Source organism: Neodiprion virginianus, chromosome 4 (assembly GCF_021901495.1).
Source record: "Neodiprion virginianus isolate iyNeoVirg1 chromosome 4, iyNeoVirg1.1, whole genome shotgun sequence".
Classification (NCBI taxonomy): domain Eukaryota; kingdom Metazoa; phylum Arthropoda; class Insecta; order Hymenoptera; family Diprionidae; genus Neodiprion; species Neodiprion virginianus.
Genome location: NC_060880.1, coordinates 31,049,559 through 31,068,928, shown reverse-complemented (window position 1 = coordinate 31,068,928; position 19,370 = coordinate 31,049,559). Strand labels below are relative to the sequence as shown.

Here is a 19,370-nt window from a genome sequence, read left to right as displayed (position 1 = left end):
AAGGTCGCAGTCTGCTTTGCAGCGTCGGTAGGGTAGCTTGACTTGGTGTGATTCTGCGCTAGCGCGGAAATAGAAATAAAGAAGGAATACCCGCGGGAGGGGCAGCAGGGGTATAGAGATAGTGTAAGTCGCAACGGAGAAACGTGGTGAATTATCAACACAGAAATTCGGCACCGACACCTTGTCGTAGCAGCCATATTGTTTTCACACACGTTGCTGGTGATCCGGCGGTGGTGTATCTCGTTACCTTACCGGGACTTTCGAAGAACGCACGGGCCTCGGAGATCGTGTCAGTAGTAAACAAACAAAAAAAAAAAATCAAAAAAAACTCAAGATAAAACACAAGGTAAATATAACAGGTGATGCAAAGATTCGGTGCTTCGTTATGTGTCGATTGATCGATTGTCTAGGATAACTTTCAACGAACGAAATGTGGGGAAAATGTTTTATAACAGAGTGAAGTTGGTGAATTTTTGCCTGCTCGTCACGCACGCTGCCGATGGGTTGTGTGAATCGATCGCTGTTATATTCACCCTATCGCTTATGTAGAACAAGCTCCACAGTCGACTCTCTCTCTCTTTCTCTCTTACTCCTGTCCTCGCCTCAGGGTCGGCTGAAATCTAAATATTTGCCAGGGTGACGTCATCGTCATCAGCTTCCGAATTGGCCCGTCACGTCACGGCGAATCTCCAGGCAACGCGAAACGACTCGCGGAGGTCTCGACTGGCCGTTTCCGTTCCCGATCTTCTCTAACCCAGGCTCTACTAATCTTCGTTCGTTGTTGTTTCTTTGGTTTTTTCCCTTGTTTTCCTTTCCTACCCAAGTGTAGTGGCTTGACAAAACCACGCCGAGAATAAAAGAAACGTCCGCGCTCTCGAAATGACCTCGGCTGTCTGGAATATTCTGTCAAATGGAGCAGCGGCTAGCAGTACCTCTACGTTAGTAGCTACATACCAGACGACGATAGTAGTGCAGTTCTAGTGACGCGAGAGAAAAACGTCGTCGAGACACCGCGCGGCGTTTAGCGCGATATCATAGACAGCCGAAGGAAAGCTGCAAACCCGCGGAATAATACCACGTCGAAAAACTTTCTGTGAGTATTTTCATCGGCAAATGTGTTGCCCATTTTCCATCCTCGTTTAGCGGTGGGCGTATAGGTTATAGCCAAAGAGAGAGACAGCCGCTAGGCCACCGCAACCGGAGAAGTTGGCTTAACTTAAGTCTCAAAAAACCCGTGCGAATCGTACGGACCGAAGAACCGTGGTGGCTCTAGCTAACTCAAATATTCCCAGCTAACAACTCGAGCTCAGTAAGTCACGGGATTCGATCCCGTACGTGCGCGAGGACACGGTACGCAAATTTACGAGACGAAGTATTTCCTTACCTCAAAGTGCGAGAGGGAAGGTAACCAGGATAGCGAAAGTTAGCAAGATGCGTCATTATTTTATCGAGGCCTACTGAAACACCTGCCAGCCCTGATCCAGAGTCAGGTTGGAGAGGGGGGATCGAGGGAGGGTCGCGTATGCGCGGACGTATGCGTGACCCTTGAAGGCCTACCACGTGGTCGTGGGCCGACTGACTACTGTCTCTTCCTGATAGCATTAATTTGCCGCCGTCATTGCTTCACGGTAGCAGCATCGATTTAACGCTTTTTTCATTACAACAGTGAGTACAGAAATGAATTTCACGTATTCTCCTCACTTTTCTTTTCATTATACGCTATAAATAAATCCCCCAATTCCGAATATATCCTCGCGAGTTTCTCGAGTTTAATCCGGAATAGTGAAATCCGATTCTCTGATCGGAAGAGATTTTCTTGTCGAGTCATCTTCAATGCCTATTTTTATCGTCGTATTTGTTATCTCGAAAGGTATTCGACCGCTCAAGGGTGGGTGTACGATTTTGCGGGAGCGGTAATGTTTTTCAATAAGAGCCTGTAGAAACTACGTATATACATTATTTACGTATGCCGTATGTGTGATCCTGTGTTAACACCGCCCTGGCGTATATACGCATACAATGTTTGTACATATATTTGCGTTTGCGTAACTGATTGTCAGCTTCATTCTTTTACCCCATGATGTAACAATTTTTTAACCATCCTACCTCATCCTTTCTGCAAAATTGTGAGAACTGCTGTTTACCACCAGCCGTGCAAAGCTCAAGTGCAAATGATCCTTGCGCAACGACTAATTACAACAATCAAGTTACCGCGGATTTTTATCATAATCTCACGATGGTTGTACGTATCTAAATGCAAACAGCGTTTAATTATCTGAGCGTCAATCAGCTGCTTTATCGCCCACGCACGTAAGTAATAAATTAGACGTGTTTAAAGAGGGCTACCGATTTATGCATAAGAATAATAAGAAGACACGTGTTGGAGGACGTGAGTCGCGAAATTTCAATTTTTTTTTTTCTTTTTTTTCACAATCGTCACATACGAAATCTCAAACGATATTTTTGCGATGATGAAATGATCTTATGTACTATTTTAATTTATAATCGTATATCAAGAATTTCACAAACTTTACAGATTTTTTTTTCTACCTATACACGTTCACGTCTTCCTAGACTATATATATTTATATCAACATTGATTGATACCCAAGCTTCAGGTGATCTTCGATAGAATGCGAAAACGTTTCTAACACCCAATGATTCGATATATTCAAAGAAATTTTGTTGCCAATGTATTTGTAAATTTTTTCTTCCCATCTTTTGACGTATACCTTGAAAATTTATGTATACAATCGAGCCTGCAGACTTCAATTTATATTTTTATATCATTTCCGAAGGACTCTGCAATTCATATGTGTATAATCTGTGTGGATATTTTATTTTGAAATAGAAATTTTTCGCATATATCGAACGTAAATATATCGCTCTCTGCGGGTTATCCGCGATATTTGCCATAACTTTTTGCAACATGCGAAGTTGAGAAATAGATCAGGAAAGAGAGAGGAAAAAACGTTGCACAAATGTCGAGAGCATAAATAACATTGACAGGGAAGTAATATGTGTATGTATTGCAAAAACTCGAAGCCGTGCGAACCGCAATTGGTATTGCAAACGAGAATTTTAAAAAACTTGCACATAGCAGGGACTGAAACGCGCGGTAATAATATTTGTTGGAAAATTTCGTGCAGAAGTTATACTACATGTATGACGTTCTCCGTAGACGGATACTCGTTGGTATGTCTAAAATGAAAAATGGCGAGCTGCCAAACAATGAGAAAATTGTTTGAAACATTCTCTCTGCCTCGTTTACAATTAGAGTTCGTCAGTATACGACTGTGCCTGCGTTATTACGTATTTAAGCTGCTACGCCATTTGGTCCGCTATGTTCCCCGTTTTTTCTTCAATTTTGGGTTTCGTACGACACGTGACCAAAGCCGCAAACATATTGTGATTCAGAATTATTGCAAAAAAAAAAATTCTTTTGTAACGTGAATCCTAAACATTATTCGATTCGTTTGCGGTTCTTTTAAAGCGGCAATGTAATAACGTCACAGTCGTGTTCCGCATGCATCAATGTTCCTTTGATGTATGAGGTAAGCAGCTGTGTCGTCTAGTCACGTGTCGTCCGCCGTCATTGACACACCTAAATGACAATTCGTTATACGTCAGAATCACAAGTACGCGATTATACGTACGTTCGTAATTTTTTTTTTTAACTGCCTTTTCTCTTTTTAAAATCTTTTTCATCGTCTATTGTTACATAATAATTTGTTGGAACTAAACGTCATAGAAGTACGTGAGTTGTTAGAAGGAGAGCAGCAGCTGCTATAATAGCTCGTTGTAGAATCAACTGATCAAGTGAACGTTAATTAAAATCATCATAGCGTATAACAAACGCGTTTACGGCGGACTTTCGATTGCAAAGAACCGGGAATATTGAAAATAAGATAAAAATTTCGGGAGTGTAGAATATTGTTGATTTTTCCAGCGTGATATGAATTTTTGCCCGGCAGCTGTAAACCTGCGATCACTTTTTTAATCTATTGTACCGAATTCGGATTTGACAAAACAAAATACCGCCGCGCTCTAATTAGAGACGACGCTATAGTAGGTGTATAAAATATCTGCGTATCCCACTTGATTCTTGAAAAGTAACAAAACCGTGATCAGCTGTGCCGGAAATTGATTGAAATCCATCAAAAGAAATGGGTATAATATTCAGAATTTTTATTTTTCAACCTCAAACTGCATTTCAATTTTTTTTTTCCTACTAAACTGAAATTCAAATTTCTGATTCTCAGCCCGTGTAACGAACGCCGTAATATTTGTTACGCAATCCGTTATCGTTATCGGTTAAATGCTTTCTTTCAGTGTACGTATATGATAACTGAATTCACTTTTCACTAAATACGTTGATACACAACGATTTAACAATTATCATTTTGATTTGCTACACGTTGTCACGAAGAGTAAGAAAAGAAAAAAAAACACATTTCTTCTTAATAACGCATACACACGAATAGATAACACGTGGATGGAACGATTTGTACAACGTCTAATCTCTTCATTACGCAAGAAAGATTCTTTGCTGTTGTAATTAATTACCCGTATATGTATACAGTCATTACACGTACCGATATGTCTATATACAAAACATGTAAATCACATTATATATAGGGATATTATTTCTATTTTTGTCACATGATTATAACATCAGCGATGTCCATTGCCTCGAATACTCGACTGTATTCCTTTCTTTTTTTTTTTTGCCTGTTTCTTTTTTTCATCTCCTGTTAGATCACTTTACCTTATACGCGTACGTACCTACATCGCGGTAGGTATGTATATGTATTTCGCTCATTCGATCATTTAGTATGTTTTATAGGTATGTGGACGCATATAATACACCTACAGCACAAGCGCTTCGTTGATTACTTTTTTTTCGCACTTTAGCGCGCGAGACACGTGTAGCAGTGAACTACTGCACATTTTTTGCTTACGCCAGACCGTTGAACATTCCACGGGTTATTTTTAGCGATTCGTTTTGTTAACATTGAAATTATCGAATCAATTAAAATCATATTTATAAAATCCTTGCTGACCCCAAGATGATGCGAGAATTTACATAATTATACATCCGATTGCGAATATTCTGGTATTAACTTTGCTTCAAACTCTTGTATACACCTGATGTATAGTTTATATATAAAATTATCGCAACGCCAGTTATTTTTTTAGTCGACTGTTTTTGAAGTTGTACATCTTCTTTCTAAGCAAAAGATGACACGACGAATGGTTATTATATGCTGTAACATTCGAAAATCATTCGTTATATAAACACTTTTTAGTACTAGGGCGGAAAAGTCCACTTGTTTCACTCGGATGCTCTCTTTTGTACCGTCGCAGAAACGATTACATTACGCAAGGATCAACGCAGGCAGAAACAGACGCGTAAATCATACTGGTGTTACATAAAAATACTTTAACCATTATGACTTGACACGGCATTCGCTGCCTTATTATATTCTGTAAAACGGTGTATCAGGAAGGAGATTTTAATCATCCCGTAACAGCGAGCGAGCGTTCAAGCACGAATGAGTCGAAACCGGAAGTGGATGTTTAGCTTGGTGAATCGCATGTATGTACAGTTCGTACAATTGTGAAAACGACTCAGCCAATAACGGATCGTCTCTTAAATACTAGTCTGTCAACGCGTTGACCGTCGTCTCATACGTTTATCTATATAATTATTAATATCGTTTGTATATTATAGTTATTTTTTTGTCATCTTATTTCCTGGACAATCCCACGGCGAGCAATCGTAACCCGCGCCATAAAAAAGCAGGCCTACTGGATTATCATGATATCGAAAAAAAAAGACTTCGAGTATTATATGCCATGCAAGGCATTCCGTGCCAACTTCACCATCGCCTTAGCTTTATAATCACTTCGGATTTGATCTGTGGATCATATTTGAACATGGATTTATATATTTGGGTATCTTTGTCTCAGTTCTAAAATGTATTTGTAGGTCTCTCAGAGTTTTTTTTTTTTTTATATCAATTATAGAAAGTGTCTTGAATTTTAAAAGTTTTTCGAAGCATTCGAAATTTTACGTCAAATACGGAATTTATTTCTGTATCTTCTTTTTATTAAACCGATCATCAAAAGATTTTGTTATTGTTAATAATCGCATATTGTCATTGATTTATTGATACCACAATTTTATGAACAAAATACAGTGTAAATGTTTTTGAAAAGAACGTATCAGTGAAAAAGAAGTTTTTACTTACATACGTCAAAAATGATCCGAGACGTGGTACACGGAGAGAAAAATCTGAGAAAAATTACCCTGCTGTTACTATAATCGTGATGTAAAAGACACCTAATGCAGTTTTTACGGTGCTGCATCAGAAAAATGCGTCGTCACATTTTACATTTTGTGCTGCCGAAATACATAGTTTCTAAGCAAGGTAGTAATTTTTTTCATAAAAACCCATAATTTTTGTAACTGCATCAATCAAAACTGCATTAGGTGTCTATTACATCACGATTATAGTAACAGCAGTGTAATTTTTCTCAGACTTTTCTCTCCGTGTAAGGACTAGACCGTAGTCGAGTTGGCATGGAATACCCTATTTAGGTTGTTTTCGCATTGATTGTTTCTTAACCGCATCCCGTCCCTCCTCTTCCTCCTTGTACTTATTGTGAATTCATGAAAATTATATTTCTGGTCTGATCATTTGCGGGGGTTGATTGGCCTAAAATCATTGCGGTTTTATCAAATTGTCGTATTCGTAAGCTAAGAAAGCTCTTTGAAAATACCAAAATAGAAATTACTGTAATTATAGACAGAAACTTAGATATCGATAGATGCGTCTCTACGATGGCTTGTTTAATTCAGAAAACTATATTTTCTACACAATTACTGAATTAGACTTTGTTTTCACGGCAGTATTCAATTAAGTAAGTATTGTCACTTTTTCGTCATAATTAATATCCACATACCGTTGTAAATTTAAATATTCGCCGATGCCGACCTGATGGAAAAAACGTGTTTCATTGTTAGTTAATCGAAATAAAACGAAGCATCGCACAAGAGTGAAATCAAGCATCGATATCTAACCTTTTGCTCATAATTGTTGTACATTCTATAATTTTTGTTCGTTATCTCAAACAGATGTTCGTACAAATTAATTAAAAAATGTTTATATTCGTATAAATGAAACGACTAAAACGAATCAGTTTCCGGCCAACCAACAACCCCTTGATCATTCAATGATTTGAATCACACGTATACCTCGAGGCATTTATGTACATAGTCTATGTTCGAAATATAAACGAAATCATTGTTCGTGGCTTAAAGCAATGGCGTACAACAGAGGGGGGCATGCCGGCGCGGTTGCAGTATCGTACAGCACGAACGCGATGCCCACATCTTTGTCACCCAGGCGATATTCTAGCGGTTCCAGTTCGAGCACCACAACATCTGGGGTTGGCAGTTCTGCATCGTCAAAGCTCGCCTCGTACAGAACTTCCGGATTTACCAGTTCCTTCGACCGTTCGACCAACTACCACAGTTCCGGTTCCGTCTACGGCTCCACTCATCGATCTAGCTCGTACTCTTCCTGCGACTATCGTCGCCTCTGTTCACCCGCCAGGTAACCTGAAATCTCTGCTTTATTCCGTTATCATTGCTGTGAAATCTGTCGATATTTGTCACCGTTGTTATTCGAAATGTTGTGTGTTCGAGTGGGATGTGAGAAAAAACTAAAAGAAAAATTGAAAAATCATCTTTTCGAATCTACACAGTATTTCAATTTTTCAGGTCCATTCCATTTTTATGTTCATGCAAAAAAACACGTTTTCCCATAGCATATTGAAGTTAGTAACGTTATCGTAACGATTCATGCTGAGGAAAAATCGTTATTATGCGATTTTGGAATTGTCTGATATTCGGTAAACCGTAATCAAACAAGACACGATCATATCGCAAAATCTTAGTTACTTCAAAATTATTGTACAATTAAGAAAATAGTGACTTTTTACCCAATGTTTCGTTACGATAACGTTACGAACTTCAACTTCGTATTTTCCTGGACTTTCGCCTCTGGATAATGCGACTTCTAATGTACCACAGATTTTCATATAAAATTTAGGTCAGCTGAGTCACGCGATATTATCCGAGAGTAAACGATGCAATCGATGCCTCAGTGTTCCTGGTGCCGAGTTCGTTGAATTCGTTTAACGGCTCACACCCCAATTCGAAGCATCGTTACAATTCTAGTACTTGTTTTCCCGAAACAAAAAGATTTAATCTTCATTTCCTCGAGAGTAAATACACACATATTTTTCCGGAATGACACGATTATCTACACATAGTCATGGCCGACGAGTAAACAAATTTTAAAAGTCTGCCCGATGCATGAAAAGAAACAGCAACGAAACTCGGTTACGAATTCAAAACGTTTTTATGTAATCCGCTGATCGATTCAGTCGCGTAAGTCGTCGGTCAAAGCGACGTTGACGATCGTTTTTCCATCAACGCCGACGGAATAAATATCAAACATATATTAATGAATAAATAAAACTGATAAGGACAAAAGAAAATGCGATAAAGAAAAACAGGGAATATAAAATAAATTTGAAAGTTTCGGTGTGTGTAATAATAAAACTAGGTACACATATGCGCAATGTACATACATTTCCGCTGCAACATGGCCGTATAATTTCATGTATTGGAACGGCCTTACGCACTGCAGTGAATGTAGCCTCTACGTCCTAGATTTAAAACTTCCGGTCAAAAATATTTTTGGCAAGCACTGAACGGGATAGATAGAATAAAGATTATTATTTCTGCATCGTAGAACGTCTTCTGGCTTATGTTAAATTCGTTCGGCCACTTTACAAATTAATTCCGATCAACCAATTTTCGTTTTCCAATTTTCACCCTCAAGACCAAGTGCGCATCATCCTCATTTATACGGTGATCAAATTATGATCGCATTTGTTTAAATTATATTGTACAGTTGTCTATTCTTTGTTATGTAGTTATTTATTCAGAATGTCCTTAATAGATGTTTGGATCACGATATGCATGTGCGTAAAAACATGTTTACAAGGTACAGAGAAACTTATACCGTAAAAAAATACATTCTTACACCGTAACATTCCTCTCACTCGGAGGTACCGCAATTACCGGCACGAACGCAGTAAAACTACATTTTACGTTGTATACCCGTCGAGAATAAATCTACCTATGCATGTACATACGTCCATAGTGCAGTACAGTTTTGTCCGTCCATTAAACTGTTTTGCAGATTTGCTTCGGGTTCTTGATCACGATGTTATATATTTTTACACAGGTAGAGTTTTACTTTTCATCAAGCAATAAATTACATGTTTGTATCCGAATATTGAGCAGTTGTTTTTTGTATACCTTTACGATTACACCGATACCACGAGTCGGAAAAGTCAAAGTGGCAAGTTGATGTAAAATTTCTTGTAATCTCAAGCACACACACACACACACACACGTATGCAATGGTTATTATATACCCTTACGCGAATGCATGCCAGTAGACATTGAGCGGGTTGCATAACCAGTGCAGCCGTAACATTACTGGGAGCCCTTGGCCATCGGCCCGAAAGATTGTTGGCGGGGGGCGGTTGGTCGGTTGGGTATAGAGAAGAGTGGTAATTCGCAACGGTTGCTTTTATTCGCAGGTCGCTATCAGTCTCGTCTGCGTCTTACTCGGACACGGGCAGCGGTGGTGGTGGTTGTGGTCCAGGAAGCGGAGTGTTGTCGGGTGCTGGTAGATATTCCTCGTCATCCTCGTCATCGAGGGATCAGCGAAACAGCGAGGCTCGTGAAACCCCAGGCAGTTTGGCGACCTCGACAGCGGACTTTATCGCGAAGTATTCGCCGGCTAATTACGTGCCAAATATATCGGGCAGCAACGAACGACACGGAATCGGGAAAGCCACGGTCAACGGATACGGGACCGCCGGATCGTTGGGGACGAGTCCTGGGGTGCATTCGTCGAGCTCGAGCTCGATCGTCGGGGGAAACGCGTCCAGCGCGAAGAACCATCTATTCACCGGCAACGAATCGACGACCTCGAACACGCTGCTCCAGGGCCGACCACCCAGGGCATTGAGAAGATCTCCGATCGGTAGCAACCTGATTGGCAGCAATCATGCGCAGCCGGACAGCGCGGCGACAGAGGTAACGGGGACGTCGCAAAAGGGGCCTAAGAACGACGACAACAACAATAACAGTAACAGTAACAACAACAACGAATACGAATACGAACACGAATACGGAAATTGTACCGAGGGTCTGCAGTCGAGAGCTGCCAGGCTGCAACCGCCTGTACTCGTTAACATTAATACCACACGGTGTTACGAGACAAATGGTGCCGCTACGTGCCCTTCGAGAATCCCTGAATCAAACGGGTTACAGAAAACCAATTCACGTCCCTCTAACTCTTGTCTCGCTGACGATGGCGTCGATGCTGACGCTGATGATGATGGTGTGAACGTTAACTCGGTTTGTATTTATGGGCCGGTAACTAACACGTCTAACAATTCATTGACTAACACTCTATTAACGAACAACAATAACGCCGATCGTAACGCCGATGACGAGAACGCGGCTGGAACTTGCCGAGTTCACGGAGCCGAAGACGACGAAGGTTTGCTCGGTGGAAGAAACTCAACGGCGACCAATCGTTTGAACGGATTTTTAACGCCCGAAGATCCGAGTTCTGATACAGAGCTAGGGATAATATCCGGTGGTGGCCTTATCGATGAGAGTAGCGGCGATAACGCCGCCTCCTTACTGGATACCATTTCAAACGATCCGGTAAATGGTTTCAACTCCGCGGTACGAAAACCCGTCGTTTCTCGACCCAGCGGCGTGAACCACGCCGGAGATAATACCTCGTCCTTATCCTCGTTACCTTCCACCTCGAGACGGGGTGACACTTATCCCGGTAACGGAAGTACCAGTAACGCGGCAAACGGAATTGCTGGAAATAACTCACAAACGGCTACTGCGGCCACCCATCAAAACATCTATCGCGGTATCAACGATCAAATCGTAAGTGACATGGATTTTTTTTTTTGGTTTGTTTGTTGTCCTGTGGTCGTCTAAGGGGTTCCGTACACCTTTAATGCATTGCTGCACATTATCGATCCTCCGTTTTGTCCGTGCTGCATACGTCATACGCTTGACGGATTTGTTAAACAAAATTTTGGTGAACAATCGTTGGATGTATCTAACAAAGATCCGGTTACTGTGGCATACTAAGCATTTTTAATGCTTCTTCTGTTTCCTGTTTTGAGGTTCAGACTCTGGACTGAACTCCAAAGAAATTTATGTAACTTTTACGTCAAGTTATACGTAGCAAATCTAGAACCAAGTTTTGTACGCGACCGTTGTATTTTGTTCCTTTTACACATTTGAGAGTGTTCTCTTTTTGTTATTGATTCTTCGAAGAAGTTGGAAAATTCATTTACATTGAAAAGTTTAAATCAAGTTAGTCCCATGCTGGGTACTTGTTGTATATTTAGCATAACTTTTATTCTTCCGAAAATTTATCAATTCGGTAAAATCTCAGACTCCGAATGCAATTCCCATGAGCATGTTGACTTCCGTAAAGGTGTATACGGACCCCTTAGAGTCGGAAGCGTCTGGCTTTTACTTTACTTCTATGGTAAGATTGAATAGAAACTAAATGATATATAGTAGAAAAGTCGTAGACGAACGTGTAAATAATCGGTAAGTATCATAGCGTTCCTGTATTTATTTATTTATTTATTTCACTCCCTTACTTCTATGCCAGGGTATCTTTACGCAATTTAAGACCCGGGATTGAATATCTAACGTGCATAACAGAACGGCGGGCAAGGTATTGCAGGTATAAGATATATGTAGGTTGCGCATTGAAAATAGCTGCTCAGTTGATGTAGCATGTAGGTAGGTGTAAATGCACACTTATGCTAGTTATAATAAACTTTATGAGTCAACTGGTTGGTGCAGAAAACTTTATGCTGCGAAGTATGTTCCGATGTAAAGTCTCGATTCGCATTATAAGATTGCTCGTTGTGCGGCCTAATAAGAAACCGATAAAATCGGATCGTTGAACGACAAATATTGAACACTCGGAGTAGCGAGCGTTTCATTAAATTATTTTTTTTTTCTTTCTTGATGATTATACCGTTGCTGCGCAGCCCCCCACAACCACCTCATAAATATCAAGTGGCTACTATATTCGCGACGAGCACACGTGTCTTTCGTTTGGTCCGATCATTTACTTCATTTAGAAAGGTTCGCTCTGTGATATATAAATATAATTCTTGTGTCGACTAGTGGAACAGTGGGACACTATTTGTCTCCTCTTCGTCGCTTATGCCAGTAGCTTCTACACGTGTATAATGTATACGTAACATATATAGTAGAGTGTAGACAAATCCGGACGAGCGGTGGTCCGCATAGGCATGTATTCTATTGAACTATAGTATACCTACATGGGAGGACAGCTCGCCACTTCACTGGGTCAAGTATAGCTGCTGGTGAAGAAACGACTACAGAGATTGAATTCAAGCCAAACATCGAACAACGAGAATTCTGAAAGTTCGATGCATTTTTCTATTTCATTTATAGTAGAACTCTCCATTCAAATAGGATTGCAAACTTTAACATGTATAAAAACTCGTAAAACGTGTTGATCAGAAAAATTCTCAACTAATTGTAAGAGAAAGATAAGATTGCTGGCCAGCTTCTGTTGGTCGTTTCATTTGTAACGAATTACAAATTGTGAAAAATAAAAAAACGTAAGGACAGTGAAGCTTTAGCTCGCAGGTAGAATTTTATCTGAGAAAATGAAAGAGGCGAAGAAAAAATTCACTGGGAGTGTCGAAAATTCGGTCAGAGTGACCAGAGCTTTGCGATGATTCTGTCCTCCCGTCAAGTAGTAAGATTTATTAATAGACTACTACTTTGCTGGTGATCGTTGAGCTTTTAAACTTTGAGGATTCGAAGTGAGTTTGTTCGCTGGTTCGCGTCGGACGAAATTATATGCTTGTATAAGATTTGCGTCGGTGTCGGTGCACCGTGTATTTGTTCTTATATGTATACCCAATCCTAGATTTCGGGGCAAATTAGAATTTTTTTTTAAACTGGGTTAAAAAAAAAAATAAAAACAAAACTATAACGAACGAATGCTCAAGATGTGATGAAAGAACAGAAGACTTTCCATCCTTCTTCTTAAGTTTAATACTTTCTTCGTCGTCAAAACCAGGGGTTCAATACGAGTAAAATATTAAACTGGCTTACGTAGAACTCGTGGGTTGGGGTTTGTGGTGCGTTTGGACCGCCGCCGCACTTGGCGTCGGTTATGCTTTCGCGCTTGGCGTCGCGGCGCCCCTCGAAAATCGCAAACGCGTCGCCGTTCCTGCTGCTTGCGCTGCTGATACTGTTGCCCACTGCAATTACGTAAGATCTAATTACGCTAGTATTCGGGTCGCGACAACGACGACGCAAACACGTGCCGTTGATCGCAGATTTTCGCACTCATACGACAGACAGGTGAGTCCAACTGTTTGCACCTCTCTCTTTTCGCGCTTAATCGGTGATATGTTAGGAATTGAAGCGATCGATGGACGGGCATATCTAATTTAAGCGATAGATGGAACCAACTCCGAAAATTTAAAGATATCGTTGACGTAAATTTAATTGTATTTATTTATTTAGTTTTGCATCATAAAAAAAAAAAAAAAATTATAGACAACTGGTGAGGGTAAAGAAGTTATTTGATTGTATTGTTCCCTTCGTTCGCATTTTTAGGCCTATGAAATTTTTGCAATTGCTGTTTGATTTTTTTATTCAATAGTTTGATGCAAGGTTTGAATCCAGTTACGAACTACTTTTTTTTTACGTACTGTATAGAACTTTAACGGTCATAAAATCGAAGAATCCTGCCAAGTTATAACGTCACCGGAACTACGAAGGCTTCACACTTTACCTGCGCTTCTGCAGTAGTTGCATTTTCTTATTCTATCTCTACTGCATATCTAACATGCATTTTATTGCCAATGTAGGTTGGTACATCGGTGAGATGAAATTTCGAAGCAGTATTTCAATTTTTGGGTCATCGTGTATTGATAGTTAATTGTTTTCAATTTCCAAAAATTAGGGCAATAGTCGTGCGAACTTGGTTTTTGTTCTTGTTTTATACGGATTGTGATATTTTGTCACCCGGTAGTTGTCAATAGCCACTACTTACATCGATAATTTAATCAGCATGGTCAAGTAGGCCCACGTTAATCGTATGATAAGAAAATGAATTTGATAACATAATGATACAGTTTTACTTTCTCCGTCGCCCTATAATTAAAGGCTTAAGTATGTTCTATTTATAATTCACCTGTAATATTTGTGAAGTCGATAACTAAACCTTGCCCGTATCTTTCTACTTTTTCTTTCCATAGCTTTTTATCGTGTTATCGATATCAATCGTAATTCGTATTATGCAATATAAATTGATGAGATTTTGTAATATTGATGAAGTTGCGCATGTAGCGTCCAAAGTTATAAGTATAAAACATCGTCGAAAAACAGGGGAGCGAATTGAAAACAACTGGTTGTATAAAAATAACTATCGAATTATTGTACAATATACATTCTCATTCAGCACAAGTATTAGTCAAGTTTTCACCAAAGCGCTGTTATGTGACAGCTATAGAAATAAAAGGTATGCAATTTAATTATTTATAAATTTTTATTTCTCTGCCTTGCATCTGATCAAAGATGCAGCGTCCTTATTTTTTGCTTCGTGTTTTTTCAGTTCTTCAACTCACAAACAGACATTAACTCATGCTTTTTAACGCCTTCTATACAATTATTATCGAGTAACACATATCCATATCCATTATCCTTTGACACTATCGAAGATTAGAAAGACATTTAAAACTTCAGAAAATATCTGTAATTTACTGTTATTTCACGTTCTACGTCTTTCTTCCGATTGTGCACAGAACATTACGAGACATTACCGATATTACACGTAAATATTTTTTCACGGACTCTAGACTGTAGGCGAATGTACATTATACAGAATTATGTAATGAAAAAAATTATTCAAAAATTAAAATTCAACGAGAATAAGTCATTCGAACACTCTAACTTACCAACTATTATATTATAATAATAATTTGTAAAATATCATTTCAATTACAGGAGGGAAGTCCGACGATTCGGGCACCGCGCAACCGGTTGCAGACTCCTCGAGACGAACGATGTGGATTGAACGGCCTCCGAAACATCGGAAACACAGTTAGTATTGTCCATTACCTTATGCAAAATTCTTTACATTCAATATTATACAACTTTTTACTTACGTGAACTATGCAATTGATGACTGTTCACTGCTATTCATATTGAAAAGAATCAAAGACAATGGGCATCTATATGAATGACTGTATTTCAGTGTTTTATGAACAGCGTGATCCAATGTCTGAGCAACACGAGACCGCTGCTGGAGTATTTAGTAAACGAGCAGTATCTAGCTGACATCAACACCTCGACATCAGGCATGAAGGGTGCCCTGATCAAGGCGTTCTCTCAGGTGATACAAGAACTCTGGGAAGTGGGTGGAGAGCATGTTGTCAATACAACTTCCCTCAAATCTCAAATCCAGAGATTCGCTCCTCGCTTTATGGGCTACAGTCAGCAAGACGCCCAGGAGTTTTTGAGATATCTTCTCGAAGGACTGCACGAAGATGTTAACAGGGTCACCGTCAAACCGCAGCCCATTCACACGGATATACCCGAACATTACACGTAAGATGACGTTACTATAAAAATGAAGAAATGAAGATGGGTTGTGAGAAATATGAAAATTCGGATACATTTAGAAATTTTTTTTGAAAATTTCGAATTTAGATTGCAGTTCTCACATTTTTTTCAGTTGTATCTCAACTTCAACGAAAACGGGTCTGATCCGAGATTCTGCTTGTGTCATGATCCCTGGATCGTTTTATATTCAATCGTAATGGCAGGTGTATAATGTGAACATTGAGCGTATCGGACACAATTATTTCTTGGCTCGTAATGCATAACTACTGAATCTTATGGTTACAGGAAAGTCAGAGAATTAAAAAAGAAAGTTCGGAACTGCCGTTGATTACTCTCGAATAATAAAGACCAAAGCAACTGAAATATACAGATCGATTTCATACGTCATTTGAATAATTATTCATCACTAGTAAAATTGAATTGTTTATTACGTATCAAATGGTAAAATAAGTCTTGCTTCATTATCTATAAATATTTTTCACTGCAGGGATAGCCAGAAAGCTGCTGAAAGCTGGAAGCGGTATCTAAGAAACGAAGACAGCACGATCGTCGACGTATTTGTCGGACAGCTGAGATCCTCGTTGCACTGTACATCCTGCGGTCACGTTTCTGTGACTTTGGATCCATTCTGGGACTTGAGTTTGCCCATCCCGACGAGGAGCGGTACAGTAAAGCTGAATCAGTGTCTGGAGCATTTTACTAAGGAGGAAGTACTTGACGGTGACGAAAAGCCGACCTGCTCCAAGTGTCAGATGAGAAGAAAGTGCACGAAAAGTTTCAGCATCCAAAAATTTCCAAAGATATTGGTTATTCGTATCCTTTTAAACCCGTTTTTGGAATTTTCAGTATCTTCACATAATGCTTTTTACATTTTGATATTCGTAAAACACTACATTACCTGCATTGCGAAATCCAATTTAACTCAGATTTTTATGAGTTAGAATATTGAACCGACAAGGGTAATCAAAGGTAGCCAATAGTTTGAAAACTGTTGGTAAAGGCATCAAATAATTTTTTGAGACTGACGTGGTCTACTTTACCAATCGATTATTTATGAATATCAGTATCGGATATATTTCGAAAACTCGATTGCCGTTGTTAATTCTAAAGAAAGAAGAAAATTCTGGAGAAAAAGAGAAATGGGAAGAAAAATATCTGTTCATTACTCGATTTTATATACTTTGCTTATATAGGTATAAATCAGGTTTCAGGTGAAATTTTTATTTTATCAATACTCTTGTTGAATCAACTGCATTTGTTGCAGAATTTTTCATTATTGCCAATTTTGTATTGATCCCTATTCTCCAAGGACAAATTCATTATATCGGATTTTCCCATGACCGTAATCAACGATCAGATTTGAAACGTTTCTCCCCCATGGAACGTTTTCGTGGTAAATTGAACGTTTTAGTTGATTTTCCACTGACCGGTTTGGACCTGAGTGCCTTTTCTGCACCGAGAGTGGCCGGTTGTACCTACAACTTATATGGAGTGGCAAATCACTCGGGGACAACTTATTCGGGGCACTATACTGCCTATTGTAAACATCCTTACTCGGGAGAGTGGCATGAGTACAACGACAGCAGAGTGTCTTCAATAGCGGCTAGATCAGTCGTCTCCAGCGAGGGATACGTATTGTTCTATGAACAACAACCACATAGCTCTAATTTGTAACATTTCGCTACGCTTAGAACCACCTTGCCTCTCAGTACCTCAGGTTCATAACCTCCCGATACCATCTTTGGTTCGTAGAATTTCTTTTTTCAATCACAAGCGACTCAACACTGTAAAGTTGCAAGAATTTAATTGTATATTTATTTATTATTCGTTGCGGTTGATAGCATTTTTATTTTATACAAAACGTTTTAACCATAATAATTATCGGGTCATCTTTGCACGTTCTAAATTGTCATCATTTATTGACATACGCTACTTTTTATGACGGGACATGTGTAAAAGAAACCAAAAGAAAAAAATGAAAATTGAGAAAATTAAAAAAAAAAAGAAAAATCATAGACTGAATTAGGCGTAAATTATTTGTTCATACAATTTGTCAAGTTTCGGATTCGGAACATTGATTCGTTGCTGAAAATCGCCTGGTGCAGGACTTTATATTTGTCGTTTAGGGACGAAACAATTATTCAATCGACCCATTGATTTTTGCTATTGGTTTGACGTAATTGAAATCCTTACAAAACTGAATTTACGTGCTTTAAGTTGTTACATATATATTTTTTTCCTTTGTCTATTAAATTTTTAACTTATCGAACTGATAACCCGTGTATAGGTAGCTGCTTTGAAGGCTGTCGACGTAACTAGTTCTTTTATCCTATACCTCACACCCCTTTTCATCGATTCTCTTGGTAGTTTATACTAATATGTCTAGATCTGATTACTTTTGTAAAATATTTTGTTTAATTATTGCAGTCAAAGAGTTATTTATTTAATTTATGAAAACAGATGAAAAAAAAAGAGTAATGACTATGGAAATAAAAATATTAATATATACGATATTTATGGACATAATATATATTATTATACGTATATTAATACATTACGAATAAAAACCTAACAAAAGTTGATTATTGCAAATAAAGAAAAAAGGTTCTTGGATATATCTCTGCAATATTCGTACGAAGAAAAAACAAAATACCTTACAGTTTTGCAGTGATAATTGATTCACGCATGTTATTACCGTTGTTATTCGAATGATTGTGGGAACGGAAAATTTCAACGCAACTTTTACTTTTGTAATTCTTCAATGAAAGAAGAAGAACAAGCTGAACGTTAAAACGTAATGAGTTTTCAACTAATATCTATAGATTGAATCTGTACAAAAAATTGTTTTTGATAAAAAACAAAAATCGTGAAACTGAAGACAGGTAACTATTCTAACCCGAGAATAACGTAAATTTGATTTGAGCTAAATAGGTTCTGTGAGATAATGCTCTCCCATGGCAGACCAATATTGCATTGCATATTTTAATTTATCGTTAATTTATTTTCGCGTTAACGATCCTTCTTTGTACAGCGTAACCCTAATAATCGGCTGTACACGCTGTAAGATACATTCGTCGCAGTTACGAAGGAGAAAACGTGTAGTTATTAACAGTTACACGTATATGTGACACACATCAAGGTAAAACGTTATTAATAGTTGTATAGTTAAACTACATTTGCGGTACCGCTGCTTCTAGCTTAGTTCCGCAAACAATTACGGAGGCCAGTTTCCACCTCGTTCTAGATTTCAAACTGATGAAGTTTGACGACTATTAAGGCGCGGTAACTCGATAGGTACATCGCCAAATTATTCTCCCTTTGTATAATATTGTGATAATATGAAACAAGGGTTACTAATTTTAATGCAATTCATGCGAATACACGTCTTTTAATATTTTACAGTTAGCCGTGGTTATTCAGCAAAGCAAAGATATATTATTCTTCTTTAATTTTTTAACTATTCGTAAAACATTACATTTTTTTTGTTCGTCTCGGTTGATTACCTTTTTGGTTTTTTTTTTCTCTGTAAAATATGCATAGAACACAC

At 38.6% G+C, this 19,370-nt stretch overlaps 1 protein-coding gene across 7 annotated transcripts; it reads left to right on the top strand.

Annotated features, from left to right (window-relative positions):
* The first annotated feature begins 171 nt into the window (after positions 1-171).
* Positions 172-18,336, top strand: LOC124303593 (ubiquitin carboxyl-terminal hydrolase Usp2-like). Of its 7 annotated transcripts, none has more exons than XM_046760995.1 (7): positions 172-346; positions 7,328-7,622; positions 9,688-11,065; positions 15,206-15,301; positions 15,456-15,808; positions 16,311-16,636; positions 17,181-18,336. In XM_046760995.1, the coding sequence occupies exons 2-7, from the start codon at positions 7,330-7,332 to the stop codon at positions 17,495-17,497; spliced, it is 2,763 nt and encodes a 920-aa protein (XP_046616951.1). In that variant the 5' UTR covers positions 172-346; positions 7,328-7,329; the 3' UTR covers positions 17,498-18,336. The 7 variants fall into 7 exon arrangements, with proteins under 7 accessions (XP_046616951.1, XP_046616950.1, XP_046616949.1 ...); XM_046760994.1 differs by lacking the exon at positions 172-346 and adding an exon at positions 420-1,093; XM_046760993.1 differs by lacking the exon at positions 172-346 and adding an exon at positions 1,148-1,665.
* Positions 18,337-19,370: the final 1,034 nt, after the last annotated feature.

Excerpts from the sequence above, each read along its gene's own strand:
- LOC124303593 (XM_046760991.1), top strand. Across the intron at positions 11,066-15,205 it reads GCGGTATCAACGATCAAATC|GAGGGAAGTCCGACGATTCG; the intron begins GTAAGTGACATG and ends TTTCAATTACAG. Across the intron at positions 15,302-15,455 it reads TCCGAAACATCGGAAACACA|TGTTTTATGAACAGCGTGAT; the intron begins GTTAGTATTGTC and ends ACTGTATTTCAG.